Source organism: Melampsora larici-populina (assembly GCF_000204055.1).
Source record: "Melampsora larici-populina 98AG31 unplaced genomic scaffold MELLAscaffold_35, whole genome shotgun sequence".
Taxonomy (NCBI): Eukaryota; Fungi; Basidiomycota; class Pucciniomycetes; order Pucciniales; family Melampsoraceae; genus Melampsora; species Melampsora laricis-populina.
Window position 1 is genome coordinate 228,334 of NW_006768799.1, and position 24,046 is coordinate 252,379.

The 24,046-nt window shown below is 39.4% G+C and overlaps 6 protein-coding genes across 6 annotated transcripts; 5 read left to right on the forward strand and 1 right to left on the reverse strand.

The window, feature by feature from the left end:
• Positions 1–7,969: 7,969 nt before the first annotated feature.
• Positions 7,970–10,052, forward strand: MELLADRAFT_109202 (uncharacterized protein; the record flags this gene model as incomplete). The annotated part of the gene is made up of 3 exons (XM_007413130.1): positions 7,970–8,171; positions 8,896–9,165; positions 9,637–10,052. 3 exons carry the CDS (start codon positions 7,970–7,972, stop codon positions 10,050–10,052), a joined length of 888 nt encoding a protein of 295 aa, XP_007413192.1.
• A 1,912-nt stretch (positions 10,053–11,964) lies between these two features.
• On the forward strand, positions 11,965–14,054 carry MELLADRAFT_109203 (uncharacterized protein; the record flags this gene model as incomplete). Its single annotated transcript, XM_007413131.1, has 4 exons — positions 11,965–12,166; positions 12,452–12,537; positions 12,885–13,166; positions 13,932–14,054. 4 exons carry the CDS (start codon positions 11,965–11,967, stop codon positions 14,052–14,054), a joined length of 693 nt encoding a protein of 230 aa, XP_007413193.1.
• A 1,151-nt stretch (positions 14,055–15,205) lies between these two features.
• Positions 15,206–17,386, reverse strand: MELLADRAFT_49489 (uncharacterized protein; the record flags this gene model as incomplete). Its single annotated transcript, XM_007413275.1, has 3 exons — positions 15,206–15,851; positions 15,930–16,958; positions 17,063–17,386. The coding sequence occupies 3 exons, from the start codon at positions 17,384–17,386 to the stop codon at positions 15,552–15,554; spliced, it is 1,653 nt and encodes a 550-aa protein (XP_007413337.1).
• Positions 17,387–18,623: 1,237 nt separating this feature from the next.
• On the forward strand, positions 18,624–19,157 carry MELLADRAFT_109205 (uncharacterized protein; the record flags this gene model as incomplete). The annotated part of the gene is made up of 1 exon (XM_007413132.1): positions 18,624–19,157. The coding sequence occupies one exon, from the start codon at positions 18,624–18,626 to the stop codon at positions 19,155–19,157; it is 534 nt and encodes a 177-aa protein (XP_007413194.1).
• A 229-nt stretch (positions 19,158–19,386) lies between these two features.
• MELLADRAFT_109206 (uncharacterized protein) lies at positions 19,387–21,141 on the forward strand (the record flags this gene model as incomplete). The annotated part of the gene is made up of 5 exons (XM_007413133.1): positions 19,387–19,429; positions 19,487–20,098; positions 20,232–20,392; positions 20,679–20,845; positions 20,976–21,141. The coding sequence occupies 5 exons, from the start codon at positions 19,387–19,389 to the stop codon at positions 21,139–21,141; spliced, it is 1,149 nt and encodes a 382-aa protein (XP_007413195.1).
• Positions 21,142–21,863: 722 nt separating this feature from the next.
• MELLADRAFT_65520 (uncharacterized protein) lies at positions 21,864–23,369 on the forward strand (the record flags this gene model as incomplete). The annotated part of the gene is made up of 3 exons (XM_007413134.1): positions 21,864–22,416; positions 22,506–22,571; positions 22,696–23,369. 3 exons carry the CDS (start codon positions 21,864–21,866, stop codon positions 23,367–23,369), a joined length of 1,293 nt encoding a protein of 430 aa, XP_007413196.1.
• Positions 23,370–24,046: the final 677 nt, after the last annotated feature.

The window sequence follows — 24,046 nt, forward strand, 5'->3', positions numbered from 1 at the left end:
CACATATGTAGCATATGCTTTCTGGCTCAGATGTGCAGTGCAAGAATCATGTTCCCAGCCTAGGTCATGCAATGCTGGTGGTGTGTGTTATGACCTGTCACGCATGTTACATATAGGTCTTTGCATACTTGTCTCGTGTCCCACATATTGCCTCTCCTCACTTAGCAATCTATTACATTCACAAGACCACCCTTGCTGTTCTCCTTGCATCTCTCTCAAAGCTACAACATATTGCTAAGTCTACTTATTGAGATCCAAGAGAAGAACAACCAAAGAAAGAAGAAATCAAAAAAGAAATTAAAACAAAACATTCAGAAAGAAGTTAAAGGAAGTGAATCAAAAATTTTCAAAGTTCATAAAGTCAAGATTAAAGTTGAAACTATCTGCACTCTGCAATCAAAGTTGAAAGAAGTTAGATCTGATATACATCAAAATTAAATTAATATCCTCCGCGGAACCCGCATAATCTGTATCACCACCTTGTTCTTCCAAAACGCCCAACTTTAAACTTCCTTCTCAATCAACGGACTCCAAGTCTTCCGAAAAGGAGTACTACGAAACGGAGGAAGCTGCGATGAATCCCGAAGTTGCTGAACCCTCGATGGCTGAAGTACTGAGGCAAATGCAGGAGCTCAACTCGCAAAGCCTAGAGGTCAAAGCAAACCTAGCCAAAGAATCTCAGAAACGTATAGAAGCTGAGAGAAGAGGAATGGAGGCGGAACAGCGCTTACGTCAATTTGAAACGGTTCACAATAACCCCGCTCAAACACACCAAAACCCCACTCCATTGCCTCAACCACCAACCCAGCATGTGATTAGTCAAATTAAACCTCCTAAGATTGCTACTCCCAACAAGTTCGATGGCGCTAAGGGACAAAAGGCTGAGGTTTTTGTCAACCAGGTGTCCTTGTATATGCAGATGAATGCTGCAGCGTTTATCAATGAGCAGGCACAGGTTACTTTTGCGTTGTCATACCTTGATGGAAAAGCTGGTTTATGGAGTCAGTTGATCACTGACGGATCAGTTATTAGATCAGGAGAAAATGAAATTGGTTACCTGGAAAAAGTTTATCAAATCTTTTAAAGCAACATTCTTTGATACGGAGCAAGTGACAAAGGCCGAGAAAGAGATACGAGAACTACGTCAAAACCAATCAGTTGTAGACTATTGGATTACACTGTGAAAATAATGTGTTTCTCCCTAGCGAAAAATGATTGCATTTTTGGAAAAATGATTGACAAAAAATTGTACCTGGAATTGTGGGCCCAGTTGTGGCCCAAAACGCTTGGAAAAAGATCTGGAGAGAGATACAACACTCTTTGTCCTGCAATGTTTTTTCGGGGTTGCTTAAAGCCTCATACTCAGCATGAACCCAGCAAGCAATTTTTAATGTTTTTACCAGCTTTTTCCCTCTCAAAGAAGTCCAAAAAATCCGGAAAAATCAGGAGAGATCATAAATCCCCTTTGTGATGTGTGGTGTTTTTTTTCGGATTTTTTGATGCCTTTGTCTTGGATACATGCAGGTTAGAACATTAAAAGTCTGCCAAATAAAGTTCCAATGCATTTTGGTTCACAGGGGCATCAAAATTCCACACACTGTCTTCAAACCATGTACAGATGATCTTGCATCCTTTGTTGTGCTGCAAAATTTTTTTTGGGTGGTTTTGGAGCCTTGTACATATGGCAGTAGCGTTTAAGTACCTAAAATTACACACATGTGATGACTTGCATACTGAGCCAGAAAAATTCTGAAAAAAACGTTCAACAAAGGGGATATTGTCCTCCACTTGTAATTTTTTTTTCAGATTTTTCTTGTCACTATTGAAGGGTGAATTTAGTGCTTCAGTGCTGCATATTTATGTGTTGATCCACAAAAATTTTGAACATCACCAAACTGAGTGCTAGAATTTTTTTACAATGACCAAAATCTCCCAACTGGAAGAAAATAGCACATTTTGCCTTACCAGATTTTTTCAGATTTTTTGGGCCAATATCAAGCAAGGCATTTTGAATGCTATAATCAATCATTTTTTGCCATGGAAAAACACATTATTTTTGCAGTGTTAGATTTTCAGAATTGGTGTTAGTGGTTAAGTGGCCTGAGAATGTATTGATATCACAATTCAAGTCAGGCCTGAAAGGAGAGATCACAGTTCACATGGTTAGAGACCAATTTCAAGAAGTTGAAGAAATGGCAAAGCTGGCTGTAAAAATTGACAATGAGGTTAACAAACATACAAATGATTCTCACACTACAGTAGTTCACACCGCCACCCCACCAGCACAAAGTACAACTATTGACCCGGACGCCATGGATTGTTCAGCTTATCGACTGGACATATCAAATGAGGAGTATAAGAGAAGAGGAAACTTAGGAGTGTGTTATAGTTGTGGAAAAGACGATCATTATATCAGAGACTGTCCAATCAAAAAGAGGCAAGGAGGAAGAGGAGGATGGAGAGGTAGAGGTGGATATGGAAATGGAAGATTCAGACCAAGAGTTGCGGAAGTGGATGGAGTAGGAGATGAAGAGAAAGGAGAAGGACGAGCAGAGGCCTCAAAAAATGGAGGCGCTTGAGAGTGCTAGTGGTGCCTCCCTCGAGCGGTATTAACTTAACAGAAGAATGTAGTGACATAAATTTGCTTGAAATGAAAGATACCCAAATTATCAATCTTGTTACTATTTTTGATGTTAAGAGTGCCACACCCTTTGCTGCGAGAGCCTTGGTAGACAGTGGAGCTACCCATGAAGCGATGAGCGAGCGTTTCATTCTCACTCACAAACTGAACACTGAACCCCTACCTCAAACCAGAAGCGTAACTGGGTTCAGTGGTCACGAATCAAGAATAACTCACATTGTTGACCTTCATGTGAACAAACTGGATTCAACACCAACAACCTTCATAGTCACGGAGCTACAAGACAAATATGATATTATTTTAGGAATGCCATGGATTAAACAAAATTGTCATCTCATTGACTGGAAGAATGGCAAGTTCAAGAAGGATACATCAATCATTGCAGCTGTTGATTTGGTTTTGTCAAGTCCAAAAGAAGCCTTGAGCAACCTATTTAAGGAGCCCATGAGGCAAGTTAGGAAACTTGACGAGGGGGTGGAGTGTAAGAACTCATTGACACCCCCGCAATGTGTGTATAATTTCACTCCTGATTCCACAGAAAAAGAAGCAGCTGGCAAGCCAGCACATCCCTTAGAAAGCTTTACAGATACGACTAACGAAGACAAAACCAAAATGATTACTACTGAAGAAGGATCCAAACTGACCAAGACCAATGCGCAAGAACCCAAAACAATCACCAGTGAAGACTCATCCAAATCTGCAGCTGTTGATAGTACAGCTTTGTCAGTGCTGAAAAAACCCACGAAGGACAACCTGGAGTTGAAGCCCGAGAGGCACGCTAAGCAACATGACAAGGGGGTTGAATTTATTGGAAATTCACTAAAACCCCCGCAGAGTACGTGTATTAATCTATCAAGCCCAAATGTACCCAAATATGCTGGCAAGCGTTCTCTTTTTCCAAAACAGAACTCTTTACTCCGACTCCGAACAGGACTTCCAAGGCTGAATCTAATAATGAAGAAACTACAAGAATCACGACGCCCAGCTGCAGCAATGATTGATGCGGCGAAAACATCTTGGAATGTTTCAGCAAAGCTTGCTGCTGACCAAGTCAAGGACTCACCTGCAAAAAGTGCCGCCGAACTCGTACCGGCATACTATCATGCCTACCTGCCCATGTTTGAAAAAGACAACTAAGAATACAAGAAGTGTTCGTAGAAAGGAAATGAGAACATGCTTAGAGTCTTCAGAGTGAAGCTCAGCATGATGGTCTGAATACTTATGGCCACTAAGTGTCGAGTACGATTCGAGATACAAGTGTTGTATCAACAGGACTGAAAAATGGAACAATCCGACGTACGACTTCTCCTTGGGCGGCGCCTGTCTTATTCACGGGCAAAAAAGATGGTAATCTACGACCATGCTTTGACTATAGGAAACTCAATGCTGTTACTGTCAAAAATAGATATCCTCTCCCGTTCACTATGGAACTTATTGATAGTCTACTGAATGCGGATGAGTTCACCAGCCTTGATATGCGGAATGGCTACAACAACCTTTGAGTACGAGAAGGTGATGAAGCAAAGTTGGCATTTATATGCAAAGAGGGACAATTTGAGCCTTTAACAATGCCCTTTGACCCAACTGGAGCACCTGGATTCTTTCAGTACTTTATTCAAGATATTCTGAAAGGACACATAGGACGTGATGTAGCAGCATATCAAGATGATATTCTCATTTATACTGGGCCTGGAGTTGATCATAAAGCAGTAGTAAAAGAAGTGTTAGATATTCTAAAAGGTCAAAATGTGTGGCTGAAGCCTGAAAAATGCAAATTTTCACAAGAGGAAATATCATATCTGGGGCTAATTATCTCAAGAAATCAAATCAAGATGGATGAAAGCAAGGTCAAGGCAGTTAAAGCTTGGCCAACGCCAAAGAATCTCTCTGAAACTCAAACATTCCTTGGATTTGCCAACTTTTATCGTAGATTCATAGACCATTTCTCGAAAATAGCACGTCCTTTACACGAATTATCATAAAAAGATGTTGTATTTGAATGGACTGATGAGCGGAATAGGGCATTCAAAAAGTTAAAGACGGCATTTACGACGGCCCCGGTATTGAAAATTGCAGATCCATACAAGCCATTTGTCTTGGAATGCAACTGCTCCAATTTTGCGCTTGGTGCAGTGCTTTCTCAAGTTTCCAACAACGACAATAAATTACATCCAATTGCATACCTGTCAAGATCTTTGATTCAAGCTGAAAGGAATTACAAAGTATTTGACAAAGAACTTCTAGCGGTAATAGCCTCCTTCAAGGAGTGGAGACAGTACCTTGAAGGAAATCCGAACCGACTCAATGTCATTGTGTATAGTGATCACAAGAATTTGCAGTCCCTTATGACAACTAAGGAACTAACAAGGAGGCAGGCGCGTTGGGCAGAAATTCTCGGAAGCTTTGACTTTGAGATACGCTTCAGGCCCGGACGGCAGTCGACTAAACCGGATGCACTCTCACGGCGACCTGATCTAGTTCCTGCGGAAGGCACGAAACTCACGTTCGGCAGGCTTTTGAAACCTGAAAACCTACCTAGTGATGCGTTTATTGATGCATTGGAAGTAGCTGATATGTGGTTCGAAGAAGAGATAATGGGAGACATTGAAGCGCATGAAATTGATGAAGATGAACAAGATGAACATCAACCATTCATGACAGACAGTGAAATTCTGAAATTAATTAAAGAAAAAAGCACAACCGATCAAAAGCTCAGTGACTTAATAACTTTATGCGGAGAACTACCAAATTCAAAACACCTCAAGGATTATCAAGAAATCAATGGAGTATTGTATTTCAAGAACAAAGCAGTTGTTCCGCAAGATACTGACCTGAAGCTGAATATCTTAAGATCACGGCATGACAGCAAACTTGCGGGCCATCCGGGGCGAATGAGGACTCTGGCTCTAGTCAAACGATCCTACCACTGGTCTTCCATGAAGGCGTTTATAAATAACTATGTTGACGGATGTGGGTCTTGCCAAAGAGTGAAATCGAGAACTGACAAACCCTTTGGAAGTCTGCAGCCGTTGCCAGTACCAGAAGGACCTTGGCTTGATGTTTACTATGACTTAATCACGGATCTTCCGGAGTCTGGAGGGTATGACAGCATATTGACAGTAGTTGATTGACTAACAAAGATGGCTCATTTTATCACATGTAAGAAGAGCATGACATCAGATGAACTTGCAGATTTGATGATTAAGGAAGTCTGGAGGCTGCACGGAACACCCAGAACAATGACTTCCGATAGAGGCAATGTCTTTATTTCACATATTACAAACGACTTTCACAAGCACCTAGGCATCAAAACCCAGTCATCGACGGCCTACCACCCTCAGACGGATGGCCAGTTGGAAATCACAAATAAGGCTGTTGAATTATACATAAGACATTTCACTTCATACAAGCAGGACGACTGGCTGACATTATTACCATTTGCTGAATTTTCATATAACAACAGTGAACATTCTGCGATAGGAGTATCACCATTTAAAGCGAATTATGGATTCAATGTCAATTTTACTGATGTACCATTGAGTGATCCATGCCTATCTTCAGTAGGACAGCGAATGTATCAGATCAAGAATGTTCAACTTGAATTGAAAGATGCAATGGTAATAAGTCAAGAACTCATGAAGAGACAACATGATGTCAAAGCAAGAAGAACTCCTGATTGGAAGAACGGCAAAAAAGTCTGGTTGAACAACAAGCATTTATCAACTACAAGACCAACAGCTAAGTTCGGGCACCGTTGGGTTGGACCATTTGCAATCTCTAAACGGATATCAAAAAATGCTTACAAAATTCTCTTACCCAAGTCTATGAGCAGAGTTCACCCGGTATTCCACGTCAACCTGTTACAAAAATTCGAGGAAAGCAAGATACTGGGACAACACAAAACTCCTCCGCCACCCATTATAATGAATGATGAAGACGAGTACAAGATTAACATGGTGTTAGATAAAAGAAGAAAAGGAAAAAAGGTTGAGTACTTAATCAATTGGAAGGGGTATGGAGCGGAACATGATTCATGGGAACCGGAGGAAGGCCTCAAGAATGCAAAACAAGTAGTAGATGATTTTAACAAGAAGTATCCTGAGGCTGAATTTAGATATAAAAGGACAAGGAGAAAGCAGTGAGGGTAAGGCTTTTTCCCCACGGGGTTTTTTAATGCCACCCGTGGAAAGATGCTGGCCTGCAAGGGGAGGTCAAGACATAAAAGGGGGGATGGTGTTATGACCTGTCACACATGTTACATATAGGTCTTAGCATACTTGTCTCGTGTCCCATATATTGCCTCTACTCACTTAGCAATCTATTACATTCACGAGACCACCCTTGCTGTTCTCCTTGCATCTCTCTCGAAGCTACAACAGTGTGTGTGTAGTCAGTAATTGTTTACCAATTGCAACAATGCTCTAATGTGCATTAAGAGTGAAATTTTGCCAAGCCATGTACCTAATCTGATTAAAGAGGCGGTAATGGTATGAGCCTATGTTGAGGATTTGGGGATTTGATACTACCTCCTAGTTGCTTAAAAGTTACCACTTGTCCCCCAATTTTAGGAAGGAGGTGGGGATTTGTAAGTTAGTTGGGTTTACTGGAACATGATAAGCCATGTGGAAATTGCAGACCTAGCTTGATAGACCTCTGATCCCCATTCTATGACTGTCTATCTTGATCTAGTTCCTGTAAATAAGAATGAGAGTGAATGAAACTTTTACAGCCAATTTCAGAATGAATGATTGTTTTGAAAAGGGCATCATATTGCAAAATCTGATTTTGTTTTTGATTGAGTTTTTTCTCTGCTGAATTTGAGAATATAGAGAATCCAAAACTTGTAAAAACACTTATTGGTTGGTTTTGACCACTGCAGCAATGACTTTTCTTAAAAAAAAGTGGTCAATCATTCTCAGATCAGCTGTAGTCTTGAGAACAAAATCTGCTGAAAGTGGATTATAAGCATTTGGAGTGTCTAGCGTATCTTCACTTTTGAAGCAACTTTCAGCTTGGATGATGTTGGGCCTCGAGTCAGGGCTTTTATCCAGGTCAGGTCTGTGGCATTGGCAGGCTACGACCGGGTCTATCCTCGGGCACACCTGGCTGATCAAGAGGACTGATCACAGGACCGGATGATACGACGCGTGAGACTTTGAGCCATCAGAACGCAATTCAATAACGTAAAATCAAGAAGGACCCGTTGACTTATTTCAAAACTTCAATGGAAATTTATCAAAAAAACCGTCTCTATCAAATGTGGATCCAACACGGTCTAGTGGTCTCAAGAAACCTCAAGCAAACAATATCATCAACATATTCTTCATAATGAATGTACCAACAAGTTCATATCAACTTTTACCACAAACCGAAAAAATCGAAGCATCAACTACGATCACGCTGCCTACCTATTTGTTAACATCGCCAGAGCTCAGAGAGATATGCAGGAGGTTAAGAGTAGATCGAAGTGGTTCGAGAATAGCTTGTCTTATTCGAATTGATGCAAAAATGGTCGAATTAAGAGAAATTGGTGAATATCTTCATGATTAAAGAGATATTTCCACCTTTCATTGTCATTTGAGCATCCTTGAAACTGACTTGAATGCTTAATTGATTTGGTTTCCATTCTTGATCGCATCAACAGAACAGATGACCCAGAAATACAACCAATGCTATTGCGATACATGTTATCATTTAAGATATTTAACTGAATGTTCCTATTTAGCATCTATGCCGATGGAAATCAAAGAAATCATTGCTTATTGGGTTCATCATCTACCTCCAAATCAAACACAAGATACCTTCGATGAGAGTGATAGCGATGATGAAGGTTAGTCTCATTCGATTTCTAGTAGATACATTACATGTTATTCTGGAACAAGTTTTCGAAACCCAGGTAACAGTCAGTATGTATAAGGTTTCATTGAACAATCTCTTCGTTGTATCCCACTCATTGTCATCCTCATGATTGTATTGACTACTTTTTGAAATGCTCAAATTCATCGCCTTTCCTGCGTGTTCCATGAAGATCATCGTATTGGTCAATTATACACTACTGACAATATTCTCAACCTTTTAAAGGTCTTCCCTTGGATGATATTCGATCTCTAGCATCAGTCAATCGTTCATTTTATCAAGTTTGTCGACCTTATCTCTTTGAGGTAAGTAAACCAACTAATTTCACAGATTTTAATGATTGCGAGTGATCAAACAATTGACCTTGCACACTCTTTCTCAGCGGCTTAACTTCTTAGGTGTTGTACTCAGGGACGTAAAATTTGCACAACGAGAGATCGTGCCCAGGCACTTCCACTATGTAAAGAAGATTTGGTGGAGAATATCATTTACAGAGTTATCTGTGCACGAAGAATTGTGCGAAAGTATGAAGGATGAATCTTGGCAATCGCTTTGGGATCCAGAGGATCGATCTGAACTTTTACTTAAAATCTTATTAGCCTGTCCTAGAATTACTGATCTTGATATCGATATTGATATACCAATGGATCCCACAACCGATATCAAGCGTTCATCAAGGCGAAGATCTAATGGACGTGACATGCTGCACAAGTTCATGACACCAGTCTCTCAACTCACCTCACTTACTCATCTTTCACTTACAGTTCCTTGTCGTCAAAAAGCTTTCAGTGAAGATTCCTTAGTGAGGATTATCGTTAACCTTTACCAACTTCAAAGTTTTACTTGTACAAATATCGATGCCGCTCATCGATATGTCATATACGGTTCCGAACCTCCTCCATCACCACTTGGAGCTCAACTCGCTGGTCTTTCTCACCTAACCCGGTTGGTTTTAAAGGATGTTCGTTGCTTTAATGATAGTTGGGCGCAGTTAAATTGGCGTAGCCCACTTAAAGAACTCGCATTGATAAATTGTTCTGAAATCACCGTATCACTCTTTCATGCCTTTACCAAACTTTTTGCCTCTACATTAGTCGAACTTGAAACATACAAGGTACCATCCGAACCAACTTGGGCAGCACATCCAGAATTACAAGAAGCATTGGGTGGACTATCACAATTTGAATTACCTAGACTAATCAGTTTGAAAACATCTCAACATTTATCAATCAATTTTATAAGAGCATTTTATACATCAAGAAACCTTACCAAACTTTCTTTAGATAAAGTCACCTATGTGAAATATGACGACTTGGTGAAGTTAATAGAGGATCAAATTTGGTCTAATCTCCAAGAATTTGAGATCACACACCGAACAACATCTAGGGATCTACCTTCGGGTCAAATTAAGGAATTGAAGTTGATGTGTCAAAGAAATGGAATCCAGATGAATGACACTCATTGCTATGAAGAATACGAACATCCTGAACCGCAAGAGGAAGATAGTATGGATGAGTCAGAAGAAGAATATGGAGGATTGTATTGGGAAATGTAGCAAACTTGAAAAGACTTTTGTTATTTTAGAAGACGCGAAATAAGTTGAGATATCATGATTTCTCCCTCCGCTCAACTCAATCTGTTCAATAAGTACATATCTTGTTGTCTCAAGTCTTAATTGTGGAAGCCATAATTTGGGCATGTATAGGCATGGTGTTGTATGTAGTATCCAAAAGATTGATTGTTTTGTTTTGCTTGAAATTTCACCAATGGATTCATCATGATTTTGCAGTGGTTGAGCCCAACATTGTTGAGGTGAAGATTGAGATACTTCAAGAAGCAAGTCAATTGTTGCTGTAAAAAGCTCTATTATATCATTACTTAGGCCCCGTTTGGTTGCAATTATTTTACTGTGGTATTCGGACCATCGCAGTAAAATAATCGCAAATCAAATTTGGGCGTTTGGTAGCCCAAATTTAGAGATTATCGTACCACATTATTTGGTCGATAATAGGGGGTTTCAAGTCAGAAATATTTTGTGAAACTTTTTAAAAAACGGACAAGTTTCTTAAATTTTGCGGTGGGACTTTTTTCTGCAAATATACGGTCAACACCATTCGGGACACCTAAAAAGGTGTCCCGATTTTTTTAAATTTACGGTTATTTTGCAACATCGGACAACTTGTTGGACTGTAAAATACCGTAAATTTATTGACTTGAAACCCCCTAATCTCACAATCTCAAGGTAAAAGTACAAACTCCTTTTTGCCAATTATTTTCAATTACCTCCGATTATTTCCGTACGTGAGCAGGGGACTTGTCATATTTCGACCTCTTCCCAGTAATACAATCAAGGAAATCATTTTATCAACATCATCACCACATCGATCTCGTTACTTCATCGATCACTCCACCTGGTGAATCATCAAAATCATCACCTTTTGATATCATCACTTCAACAATATCATCGTGTCTTTAAATCGTTGTTTGTTAATTTCAAGTTATCAACATCATCACTCTTTTTAACCCAACAAGTAAAGGGAGTGAAACTTGAATGATGCAAATAATGAGAATAATGAGGATAACGAGGATAACGAGATTGATGAGAAATATGAAAACATTGTGGATCGAGCTCGATTCAAGAATGATAAAGTAGAAATAAAATGTAATTACATGAAACTTTCAATGATCTAATGACCCGTTTTAATGAAAGCCGAGATAGATAAATTGACTGAGTAAACAAGAGATTTGATGAACCTGATTGATGAAGAATCAATAATGAGAATTTTAAAGAGTTGAATAAAAAATTGTTAGTTGTCACAAGCGCTGTAATTTGGCTTTGGTTGTGAGTTGCCAAACGATGATTCTTAAAAACCACCGTTTATTTTCGTACTCCGATTAAATTGTGAGTTGGAACCTTTCCTGCATTATTTGCTCATTTCCTGTGGTACACTTAGGGTGTTCAAACCTGTGCAAGAAATGTGCAAGACCGACGTGCAAGATCCGTGCAAGATCCGTGCAAGATTTTTTGCACTAATCTTGCACAGTAATTTTTTTGACAACCCGAGTTATTGTGTTCCAAACCGTGCAAAAACCGTGCGAGACCGACTCTTGCAAGTTTTGTGCAAGATCCGTGCAAGTTCTATTCATATCTTGCACAGAACTTGCACAAAACTTGCATGAATTGATTTTGAGGTTTGAACACCCTAACTTTTACTGTAGTACACCAAAATCAATCGCAACCAAACGGGGCCTTAATTTTAAATGAAATATCTGGATTGCCACCCATGCTAGGGCTGCAAAAGTATCCTCAGCCCTAGATTGGGTGATTTTTGGCCGGACCCCCGGACTTACGAGTCCGCCCCAAAATATCCAGGCGGATATCGGGGTCGGAGCTCACATTGTTTTCGCATCTTTCCATGGATTGATGATTTCTTGTGTTGTGACTGCATACAATTAGGAAATCAAGCATGACGAACCAACCAACAAGTTCATCTCAACTTACTGAGAACAAGCAATCCGATGAAGACACCACGATCAATCTACCTACCTCTTTACTCACAGAAACGAGCCTCAGAGAGATATGTAAAACATTAAGATTAGATCAAACTGGTTCGAGGGTAGCTTGTCTCGATCGAATCAAATCAAAGTTGAAAGAATCTAATGGGCATGGTAAATGACTACCTGTTTAGAAGATATCAAGACCTCGATGTCATACAAGTTGGTGAAACTAACCTAAGTCTCGATTGATTTGATTTCATGGGGAAACACATTGACAGACAACAAGACGAAGAAATCAAAACAATGTGATTTGAGCGAGACAATTGGATCTTCTAGACATTCATCACTATCATCTATGCCAATCGAAATCAAAGCAATTATAGTTTATTGGGTTTATCATCTTCCCTCAAGTCATGAAAAATATCAACCCCGAAATACTCTGATCATTCATTCCAGTCATGTTCATGAATGGGTGTCAAATTCGACCACAGCAGATTATCTTCCACGCCCTCGTCGAAAAAGGTTCCAAAAACAAGGTGACAGTTAGTATCAGGTTTCTCTAAACGTCTGATGATGAACAACCTGTATATTGTCCTCATGATCGAGTCAACTCGTCTCTCCTGAAGCATCAAAATCATTGGCTTTCCTAGTTGCGCAACGAATATCATAGGATTGTATAATTATGTACTACTGACAATAGCGCATTATTCCTACTGTTCCAAAGGTCTTCCTTTGAAAGATATTCGATCTCTCGCATCAATCGATCGTTCATTTTATCAAATTTGCCGACCTTATCTCTACGAAGTATGTGAACATTCCAATATCCACCATTCCTGAGATCACAATAATTGTGACTGATCGAATGATTGATCTGAACCCGCTTCTTCAGTGGCTTAATTTCTTAGGTGGTGATATGAGGATCATAGCATTGGCATATCAAGACATCATTCCAAGACACGCCCAATATGTAAAGAAGATCTGGTGGAGAATCTCCTTTTCAGAGATGTGTTCATACGAAGATAAAATGTGCAAAGACATTCAGGAAGAGGATTGGCAATCAACATGGGATCCGATACGAAGATCTCAACTCTTACTTGATATCTTACTTGCTTGCCCTCGAATCACCAATCTTGATATCGATATCGATATGCCAGAGGATCTCTCACCCATCGTCAATTCTCCATCAAACTCACCTACTGATGGACATGAGATGATGTACAAGTTTATCAAGCCTATCTCTCAACTCACCTCACTTACTCATCTTTCACTCACTGTGCCTATCGGCCAAGAAAGTTTCAGTGAAGATTCCTTAGTGGAGATTATTTCTGAACTCTCCCAGCTTCAAAGCTTTGCTTGTTCAAATATTGATTCCACTCGATCTGAGACTACACGGGATTCCGATCACCAATCTTGTCAATCACCACTTGGAGTTCATCTCGCTTCCCTTTCTCATCTCACCCGACTGTCCTTGAGAGATGTACGCTGTTTTGATGCTCGTTGGAATCAATTAAAGTGGCATAGCTCACTTGAAGAACTCACTATGATAGAATGCCATCGAGTTACCGTATCAGAATTTCACGCCTTCACCAAACTTTTCGCCTCTACTTTAGTCAAACTTGAAACAAAGAACGTACCATGGGACCCAACCTGGTTCATGAATCCACATATACTAGATCCCTCGGGTCAACTATTGCAATTCGAATTACCTAAACTTCACACTTTGAAAACATCTATTTATTTACCAATCGAATTCTTGAGAATCTTTCAAGCATCAACCAATCTTTCAACTCTGTTATTAGATACAACTCCTTTGTTAGGAAGTCAAGATTTACTTGGATTGATTGCTGATAACGTTTGGCCTAATCTTCAACGATTTGAAATTACACATCGCACCGCTGCAGCTGCAACGCCCTTCCTCTCTTGGACTGATATCAAGAACTTGGAGATCTTATGTCAAGGACGTGAAATTGAGATGAATTTCAATTCTGAGTATGACTATGACTATGATGAGGAGATGTGGCGACAACAGGAGGAGGAGGAACTGAACGAGACAGATTAAGAGGATCACGACCAAGTAGGGCACTTGGAAATGTCACAAGATTGAGAAGAACTCGGTGATTCAGAAGATGGGGATTAGCTTGTGATGTCTTAATTTGTACCTCTACTTAACTAAATATTCGAGATGAGCTGATCTTGGGCTTCTCAATTCAGTTCACCTTGTGGTACAGATGTCAACTTGCAAAATGATTCACATATCTAACCCAACAAAGTCCCCCTTGGTGAGTGAGCCCGCAAGAGATGGACTTATGGTTTATCCATGAAATTTGGTGTGTGAGCAAGAAACTTTTGGCTGGGGAGTTTTTCAACCTGCCATAACTTCTCACCCTTCAAATAAACAGTCAATTGGCTAAAGAAGGTTGATGTGTGCCTGCTCAACCTACATACATTCATGTATCTAACTGCGTATTTGATGCAATGATTGCAGAGCAATGAAAGGCTGAAGTTTGCAAAAAAAAACCAAGAAAGCTTGCTGTGCCACCCACCCAGTGTTTTGACATGTAGAGGAGAGCACAGGCAACTATTCCTATCTACTCACACAAAAGTTGCTCTTGGTATGTGGAGTAGAAAAAATGAAGATAAGATTGTAGGAAGGGCCATACTGATATCAGGCACTGCTCTGGTTTTTTGGCACATCAAAACCCAACCCAGGATAGTTTGATTAATGATGTTCAAGCCCTACTCATATTCACAGCAGGAAACCACAAAAATATTGAGAAGCTTACATTTGAGACCCCTCTGGCTTCTGTTGGGTTGTGCTGTTGAGCCTTATGTAATAGAAATCATTGACTTGGCCATGACCCTGACATGCAAAGTGCGCCAAAGAGTAGCACATGTGCTTGAGGTCTACCAGCTGGATAACCTGACAGGCTGGCAACAGGCTCCTGGCCCAATCTCACCCTTTGTCGAAGAGTCCTTAAGTGATTCTCATACCTAGTAGTCTTTGTTTGGACTCTTCCTTAAGAGTGTGTTTTCCTTTGATGTCAATATTAAAAAATGGTAAGCACTCAGCCCTTGGTCTTCAAAACTTGCGCCAAAGACAACTTGTGGGTACCTATTGCGGAAATAATGAAATCATCAAAGTTGTAACCATCTAAACTCAACAGGCCTTAGATCAGTCATATAACACAGATGAAAATGTTGGATAATCTTGGGAAGAAAATGAGAAAATTGATAATTTAAAGACTTGATGAAGTCATTCAGACAAATCAATTATCATAGTGATATAAATGTTTGCCAACCTAATTCAATTTAAGTACACACCCTTTAAATCTAAAATCAGAAAGACATACATTCCTGATTTCCAGTGGCTTCTATGTGATATGTCTCCAAAAATCAAATCAAATGTGGTGTGACTTTGAGGATTGAAATACCTTCAACAATGGAAAGACGCCAAAACTGTTGATAATCTAAAACAATATATACACCTTCAACCTATCAAGACCTTATAAATCCAATCAATCATATTGAAAAACAAAATGGAACGCAAAAAACCCAATCAAATCTTCTTACAACCGATTTCCATCATTCGATCTAAATCTTCAATCTTTTCTCTAACTTTTCCTTTTTGGATTCCATTGATTTTCTCAACTTCATCAATTATTTTCCACTGATTCCAATCCATAACGTTTTCCTTACCATTGATTTTTAAATCATTTGATACATTATGTTTATCAAGTTGATTGTTTTGTATATCTTCTATAAGTTTATCTATGGTTAGAAATGCATCATACATTGTATTTGCTATTACTCCATTGGCTCCTCTTGATAACCATCCTGATACATAAAGACCTGGGATCTTGATTTTAACAATCATGTAAATCGATATTAGCATTTGATAGTTTGAAGAGAGAGTAAAATAATAGTCAAAACTTACCACTTCTCCTTTTTCATTGATGACTCGACCATCAATATTGTTCACGGAAGTTTGTCGGGAGTTGTACGGAATTCCTGAAATCACTTCAGGGCGATAACCGATACTCTTGATGACTAAATCGGCCTGTGAAGTGAATGTATGAGACGGTTCCGAAGGAATGGCAGTTGCAGTCGAGAGGTCCATGTGGGGCTTAATTTCTGTAGGTTTCGGGTTCAATAGTCGATTCCTTTGCCATTCGATCTTCTTCACTGGTTGTCTTTCTGTTGATGTAAAGTTAGGATCAGGATGAAAAGCAATAGGTGATCTAAGGAATCTGAATGACCAAGATCGATGGCTAGATGTTTGATTCCGTTGATTGGTCATAGATTTTGACATTAATTCAATTAATCGTTTCCTAAGTCTAGAGTTTTGTAAATGATTCAAGATTTCAGGTTGTCGTATCAATTCAATGGATTCATTTAAGATTTCTAAATCTGTTTCAAATCTAACATCTTTCAATGATAACAGTTCTCGTAGTTCTTTGGTTGTACATGGCATTTGTAAAGGTCCTCTTCTTCCTACGATTTCAACTTCTTTGATTTGACTATTTGATAAGTTTTCTAATGCTCTTTCACTTATATCCGTTTTTGCCAGTTGATCTATATCAGTTAATAAGATTCTAGCAATATCAAGTGCTACATTTCCTTGTCCAAGTATCACCACCTTTTCAATCTTACTCAAATCGATATCAAAAGAATTAATTGGATCATTTGATGATGAACGTGGATAACTGTTATACCAATTCACAACTGATCTTGCAGGTATTATATTACTTAAATTGGTTTCTCCTGGTATACCTCCTAAATCTCGATCTAAACATGATCCATAACTAAGAATCACGGCATCATAATAAGATCTAAGTTCTGAAATTGTAATGGTTGCTTCGGTATTGAATGATATCCTTTCTTCTTTTTCTCCTGTTAATCTTGTATTACCGAAAAATTTCACTCTAGGGTCTTGAGCAACTTCTTCAAATTTATGCTCACAATTCTATAAAGAAAGAAAGAAAGAAAAAAACTTAATTAAAACTTTCAATTCAAAGGAACATATTTTTTTTTGGAGGGGAGTATAATTTGATAGATTTATTACTTTACTTTAACTTCCGGATGATCAGGTGCAACACCATATCTACTTAAACCAAAAGGAGTAGGAAGTTTATCAAATAAATCGATTCGTATATCTTGATGATCATTCAATAAACTTAATAATCGAGAAGCCGAATAAAATCCAGCTGGACCTGCACCACAGATTGCGAAACGATAGGATCGTGCCAAATGTGTTGTTGGGATTTTGGTTTTGGTGGTGGTGGTGGTTGTAGTGAGGTTTCTTGATAATGAAAATGGGTTAAGTTTGAAGCTTGTTGGATGGATAGGTCTTGTTCGAATGAAAGAAATCGAATGAGAGAAGTATAAAGTCATTGGAGTCCACAACCAATTCAAAATTTATCAACCAATTCAATCAACTGCCATCAGAGGCTTGCGAGCTGAGTTTCACAGAATTGGTGAACACTGCGTGAAACCCAAAAAAATGTCAGAAGGTTTGGATCTCAGATAAAGTGTGGCATTGCTCTATCACGTTCAATCACCGTTTCTCTAAATTCTCAGTTCTGGGGACCTCGTATCACGTGCTGGAATGGACATCAAGCCACCTGAACCTGGCCAAAAGGTTGTTCCAACTCCTCGGCAAAACCAGTTGATGAAAAAGGACACGGCAAGCGTATCGATTGCGGCTGACCTAACGGGTCTTTGAAGAAGACTACCCCTTTCACGCGTCATTCTACGGCCCCTCAAATCATGCTCCCTTGATCAGGTGGCCATCGTGGGCCCTGCAGAGTCTATGCCGTTCTTTCATCAAAATTCGAGCAAAGAAATTCGCAACTCGGCACCTACACTCTGAGTCTAGCGTCTTGAAGAGGCAGATGATATTTCAAACGAGTTCCGGGAGTACCAACATTGTTGTATACATATCTGGGAGAGACGTAAGCTTTGTAAGAATTGGTGAAACTGTTCGATGTATCAACATCTCGAACCAGCAAGAACAGGCGTGAAGGTAAATAAAAAAACATGAAACATCAAGTAAGGCTGAGCGAATGAACGGGTAAACCAAGTCGTATTTATTAACCAAGGACCGACAAAGACGTAGGGAAAACTTTTTCCAGAACAAGCTGGCTAAGCGTGGTCGACATCAGTCACATTGATTTGCCTATTTAATTGAATCAAAACCGTGCAAGGACATACCAAAGGTAGATAGAAACCACATGAAAGATTAACTAAAGATGGAAAAATGAGTAGAATGCGGGCAAATTTTGGTAGCAGAGGAGACAAGTGTTGATCCAAATGGAACTACGAGGACTCCCATTAGGCATGCCTACAATTAACAGATTTCAGGTTTTGTTTATCCAAATGTTATCAAACGTACATACACTTGTGCGGTTTTATTTACCTGGGTTTCGAATGATCATCATTAGTTTGTTACAGTCCTTTGCAAGAAAATGCTGATGTTTGAGAAATGCTCAGGGTTACGGTCTGGTATGTTATCTCGTTAGATGGCTATGAGATCCAAATTCTTTGAGGCACCAGACTGCTTGATCGAGCGTTTTGTACAGCCCATATTTTCTATCGGACCACCTGATCGCAACGCTTCATGTCAAGAACAATGACGCGCATTTCTTTCCTTTCAATTCATGTAATTTTGCTGCTGCTCCCTTTACTTTACTGCTTCGCTTTTCATGTCCCTCTTCTATCAAAACCCGCTATCACAAAACTGGATAAAAATGGAGACGACCTCAAGACTTTACTTCTAGAAGACTCTTTCACAGCTTTCCAAGCAGGACAAGAGAAACTAAATCAAGGAAATCTCAAGTCTATCATTGATACAACAAAACTCATAGGAACATTCAAAAACATTTTCAAGGCGAAGACCCGACCCAAGACTCCTGAAAGTGAAGTTTTAATCACCTGGGAAGTATGCTATGATATTGCTCAAAAGATTTTCGAATCATCTGAGTCTTCTGAAGTAAAATCCATGGCCAAAGCTGTGCTAGACCTAGGCTCTGATTTTGATTTTCACCAACATGATCCACGATTTAAAATGGGAGATGTCATATCTGCTATCACTCTTCATTCAATTTCTCTAGAGAATGATTCTCTAGATACAGCGGAGAAGATTTGGTCCGTTGGGGTACTCTGATACCTAAGATCTCGCATTCCGGGGGTGGAATTAAACTCTGCACACTCTGTAATTCCTGATTCCTGGACATCTGCCGACTTGGGTAGGCCTCGGGCACAATTTTTTTTTTTTTCTGCAAGGTAAGTGATGTAGACTTTGAATATAATGACATACCAATAACTGAGACCATGATTTGTCTGAATGTAAATGCCACTGAACAGACAAAGACTTGGGAAAGGTACTTCAGGAGATGTGGTTAAAGTTCCCGTCTAGAGAAGAAACATCCCAATACAGTGAGTGACGACTATGATCTATCAAAATAACTTTCTAATTTCTTCGGCCGATCCCAGTCATCCAGGAGGCAATCCAAAGGGAATCAATTGTACATCTTGTCAAAGGAGAGCTTCTCATGGCCAAGACCCCCAATCTACCATCAGCAGAATTCCAAAGACTTTATCTCGCTTTTATCAACTTGAAGACTCCCATAGATTCCAAGAAAGCTTCATCGTTGATGAACTTGATTATGAAACATCTGAGTCATCCAAAAACCCCAGAGATGGGTGCCTTCGATGAGGACGCGAACACAGTACGATTATTATTACATCTTGAGGAATATCATCAGGAGAGCTATCTACAATCCAAAGCATTGATCAAAACGCAGAAGGTTCAAGAGAAAATACTTCAGAGTGACATAAGTTTCCAACTTTCAGATAGCAGATTATCATCACGCGTCAAACGTCTTTTGAACGAACTTCAAAACACAAAATTTATCAATGAGCAGCATATCTTCACGATATTTCAAATCTTGAAACAAGAAAAAATGTCAGGTCCTCAACTAGGAAGATTTTTCAGAGCCTTAAATCTTGTCTTCAACGGAAACAAGGTGATGTATCAGCACTTTGATCACCAACTGAATGAATATCCCGAAATTGTTTCAAAGCTTTTGAAAATGTTGATAAAGCGTCGGTATGGTCGAATGGACCCTGAGTTGTTTGCGTGAGGATCTCTGGAGAATCGGATATATATTGAACGTAAGTCAATCTAAGTGGTCACTTATGATGAAGCTCACTGATCTCCATCTTTCATTCATTAAAGACGAATATCGTGCAGCAAAGAAGTATAGAAGTTCTCTTGTAGAGGCTTTGATATCCAAAGGAGTGCTTTCAGAAAGTGATACTGCTGAAGATTCCGAAAACTTGCGCGGATCGTTCAAACAACCTCTCCTCACGAGTATGTTGTATGTGATCTTCAAGAAGGTTTCGGAAGCCAAAACATTTCAGCACAACGATAAGGAGACAGAGGCCATGCTTATAGAATATATCCTCCATCTCATCTCTTTTAAAATGGCTGATAGGACGCTATACCATCATCTTCTCACATATCGGCACACAAAGAAATTTTCTACGCATTCGACTCAGGCCTTCAATAGGTATAGTAAAGAAATTTATCTTTTTTTAAAGGATAAAGCTTGGTATCATAGTGGCCGATTTGATAAATTCACTGCAGCTTTTCATGAACTTCAATGGCGGTTGCTTTATTTAGATGTCGTTGTATGAGGTGATCACTTGTCTTGATCGGAAAGAAATGTTGACCATGGGGATGAGCAAAGGTAGCAAAACTTATCACCTGGGCAAGATGTACCAGCTTCAAGACGTGATTTTAGCTTTTGTAACACTTATTGCATTACGTTCAAAAATGGTATCCATAGTGTGAGTAATTGTCTTCATTTTGATGGCAGTGATCACATTGATTGAAAGGGGCTACAGATGCTGAGGCATGCACCTTGTTTTGTAATTGCGCATATCTCATATCACAACAAATTGGGGCTGTGAATGAAAGTTTAAAATTGGAGAAGATGATGAAACATGTGATCAATTATATCTACATGAGCACATTAAATTACAGAACTGTGCCCTCGATGCTCTGTAATGATGAAGCTGAGGTCCTAGCTTGGAGCAAATATGCCGGGAATGCCGTAGTTTTGACAAGGGCTGAGGTGACTTGAAGGTTTGTGATCACCATGAAAACATAGCTCACCGGGTAATTTGGTAAGATAACACTGGCCGGTTAATTTATGAGCTGATTAAATGATCAACGGGATGAATTGTTAAGTAATATTGCAAATTTGGGGCTGAGTGATATTGAAGACGGTGCTGACAAGGAATCTTTGAAAATGTGATGTAGAGATCTCAATGCAAAAGAATACCTCCCACCGAAGTACTACCAAACGGAAGACTGCTGTCCCCATCTGGTATTTTAAATTGCTAGGTTGATGATTTCACCATCCAGCTCAATTAGCAAGGGTATAGAATGACCAGCCATTGATCGTTCGCTATGCGCGTGTTTCAAATTGGCTTGTGACCATACAGAGGTTTTCCGCCTGCGGCCTGTTCAAGCAGGCTAGTATGACGAGCCATTTCTTGATCGCTGACGCTATGCGCGCGTTTCAAATTGTTCCGTGAAGCTGAGGCCCGGGGGGCACGTGAAGGTGAGACCTGTTAAGCAGACATTTTTGCCCCACAAAGAACATTGACAACGTTCAATTCCAAGATCTGATGTGATCGAGCCATTCAATTCAAAGAGTCGGCCGCTGTCGGCCATGACCCTAAATCGAGCAACTCTACCAATACATAATCAGCTTTCAACAGCTGCGGACCAAGTCTTTTGACCTTCAGAAATTTCCTATCTAGACCCTAAGTAGCCAACCATCTTTATGACACAGGCAACATGTCCAATATAAAATTCCTCACGATAGCTTGCATAGTCTTCTCCGTAGTTTACTCTCGATTTGATGGAAGATTATTCTTGCAAGACAAAACCATCGATAGGATTCAAGCCACGCAAGTTTTTAAACCCATGAACCCAAACTTTCAATATCGCTCAGAGAGTCTCCTCAACGCTGAAGTGGAAGTGATCCAAACTGAAAGAATTGAATTTATGAAAAGAAAATTGAAGAATTTCTCGAGTTTTCAAATGGCAGTACATTATATGCAGAAAGGACCTTTTGAAATGTTTTTTCATCAATTTGTTACTGCATTGGGTAAAATCCAAAAGGCACTTAAGAGTGGAGAGCCAAATCAACAATTAGAATATCAGACTATCTCTGAACTTCTTAGATATTTGCAAAGAGATGATCTCAAAGACAACCTCCGGTTTGTCTGCTTAAGTGTACTACGGATTTTTTTAGAGTATTTACCCATGTCATTTCTCAAGTCGATGAGGACTGACATAAATCAAGGTCCTCTGTGCCGAGCTGCACTCGAGCTCTCATTGACAAAAGGTGTGCCCTTTTGTGTGATCTATTTTAGGAAAAACAATGTGATAATAGATCTGACCATCAAGCACTCTAATCAACTCTTCCATGAGTAGGGTTTAAGGGGATGAAACCGATTTTCAAAGCCGCCAAGACTCACGTCTTCAGAGAAGATTATCCAGGTGTGCTTCTCCAAGTTTTTAAAGCCTTAGAGTCAGACGGAAATGACAATAATGATTGCATTTTCCTTCTCAGGTTGGTTAGAGGTTTTGCACAGAGTTGAGCTACTTGATTACATAAGAACAGATCAACTAGAAGCAAATGAATTCCAGTCAAGTAATTCCATCATCAAGCTCCATGATGAACTGATCCAAGAAAGCTTTTCACTTGAAAGAAATGCAATTGACATGACTAAGGTCTGCATTGAGTTCATGAAGGAACCACTAGAAACTCAAAACCACAAAGAATGGCAAAATCACTACATGATACTTACACATCTTGTTAAGTTTAGTACAGCAAGTAGAAGATACCTTAAAGAAAAGAGTACTGGAAACCCTTTACTTCAGGAACTTTTTCAGAGAATTTTAAGATGGAAAGATATCAGACCAGTCATAGATTCTTTTTTGTTAATGAATGATGCTGATCCTTACATAGCTAGTTTACTCCTTCCTTTTGGGAAGTACAAGCCTGTTACTCTGGATCACTATGAGTACATCATCAAAGTGTTGGAGTTCCAAGTACAAGCCAAGGAAGAAGCACAATTAAAATCACAAGTACAGAAAGAAACACATCCTCATGATGAATTAAAGGAGGATCCACTGAGGCATTACTTACCAGAAACTAAAGAGATAGAGAAGTTTGAAGATCATAAGAGCTTTGTTATCAACATTTTCTATGATGCAAGTGCTGAAATTCCAGGCGCTAAGGCCTTGCTAGATAGAAAATTGGAGTTGAAAGGTAACAGTGGATTTGATCCATAGTTTCATTATTGTAGTTCTTGGAAATGATAACCAGATCATATCACTCCATACTGATGAAATTGGTTCTATTTGATTCACTTTTGTAAGAAAATCAATATCAACTGAAGACCAAATCTATTCCCCCCATGGAAGCCCCCGGAAGTCATGAATGTGTGATCTGTCTATCTGACTTTAAGTTTGGGGAGCGTGTAATCAAACCAGATTGGGTTGACAAACATGTTTATCATTATGATTGTCTAAAGGTCATCAATAACTCTTTGTATTCTCATTTCCGTCCCAAAATTAGCTAACACCTTCATCTTGATCTGTTTATATCACAGTCATATATGACTACAAAAAAAACAGAGAACCCATCATGCCCACTTTGTCGTGAGCCAATTGATTTGCCAATTCCTGTTAAACAACATGTATTCTGGATGGGAAAGACTGGTTCCGGAGCAAGTACATCTAGTTGAACAATTTTCTCTCAGTCATCTTCTGTGGGGTATTTACCTATCATAATTTACCCATCAAATCCATACTTTTGATGTATTTCTGTCATATACTTTTTGTCTTGAATTTGGGTCTGATAATGAAGCATTCTATGGCAGTTGTTTTAAGAAAGGTTGAAAAATTGATCAAGAAAAGTTGACATGTGGTCCGTGTTCATGGTGGATGTAGCCGTAATGTGGGCGCAT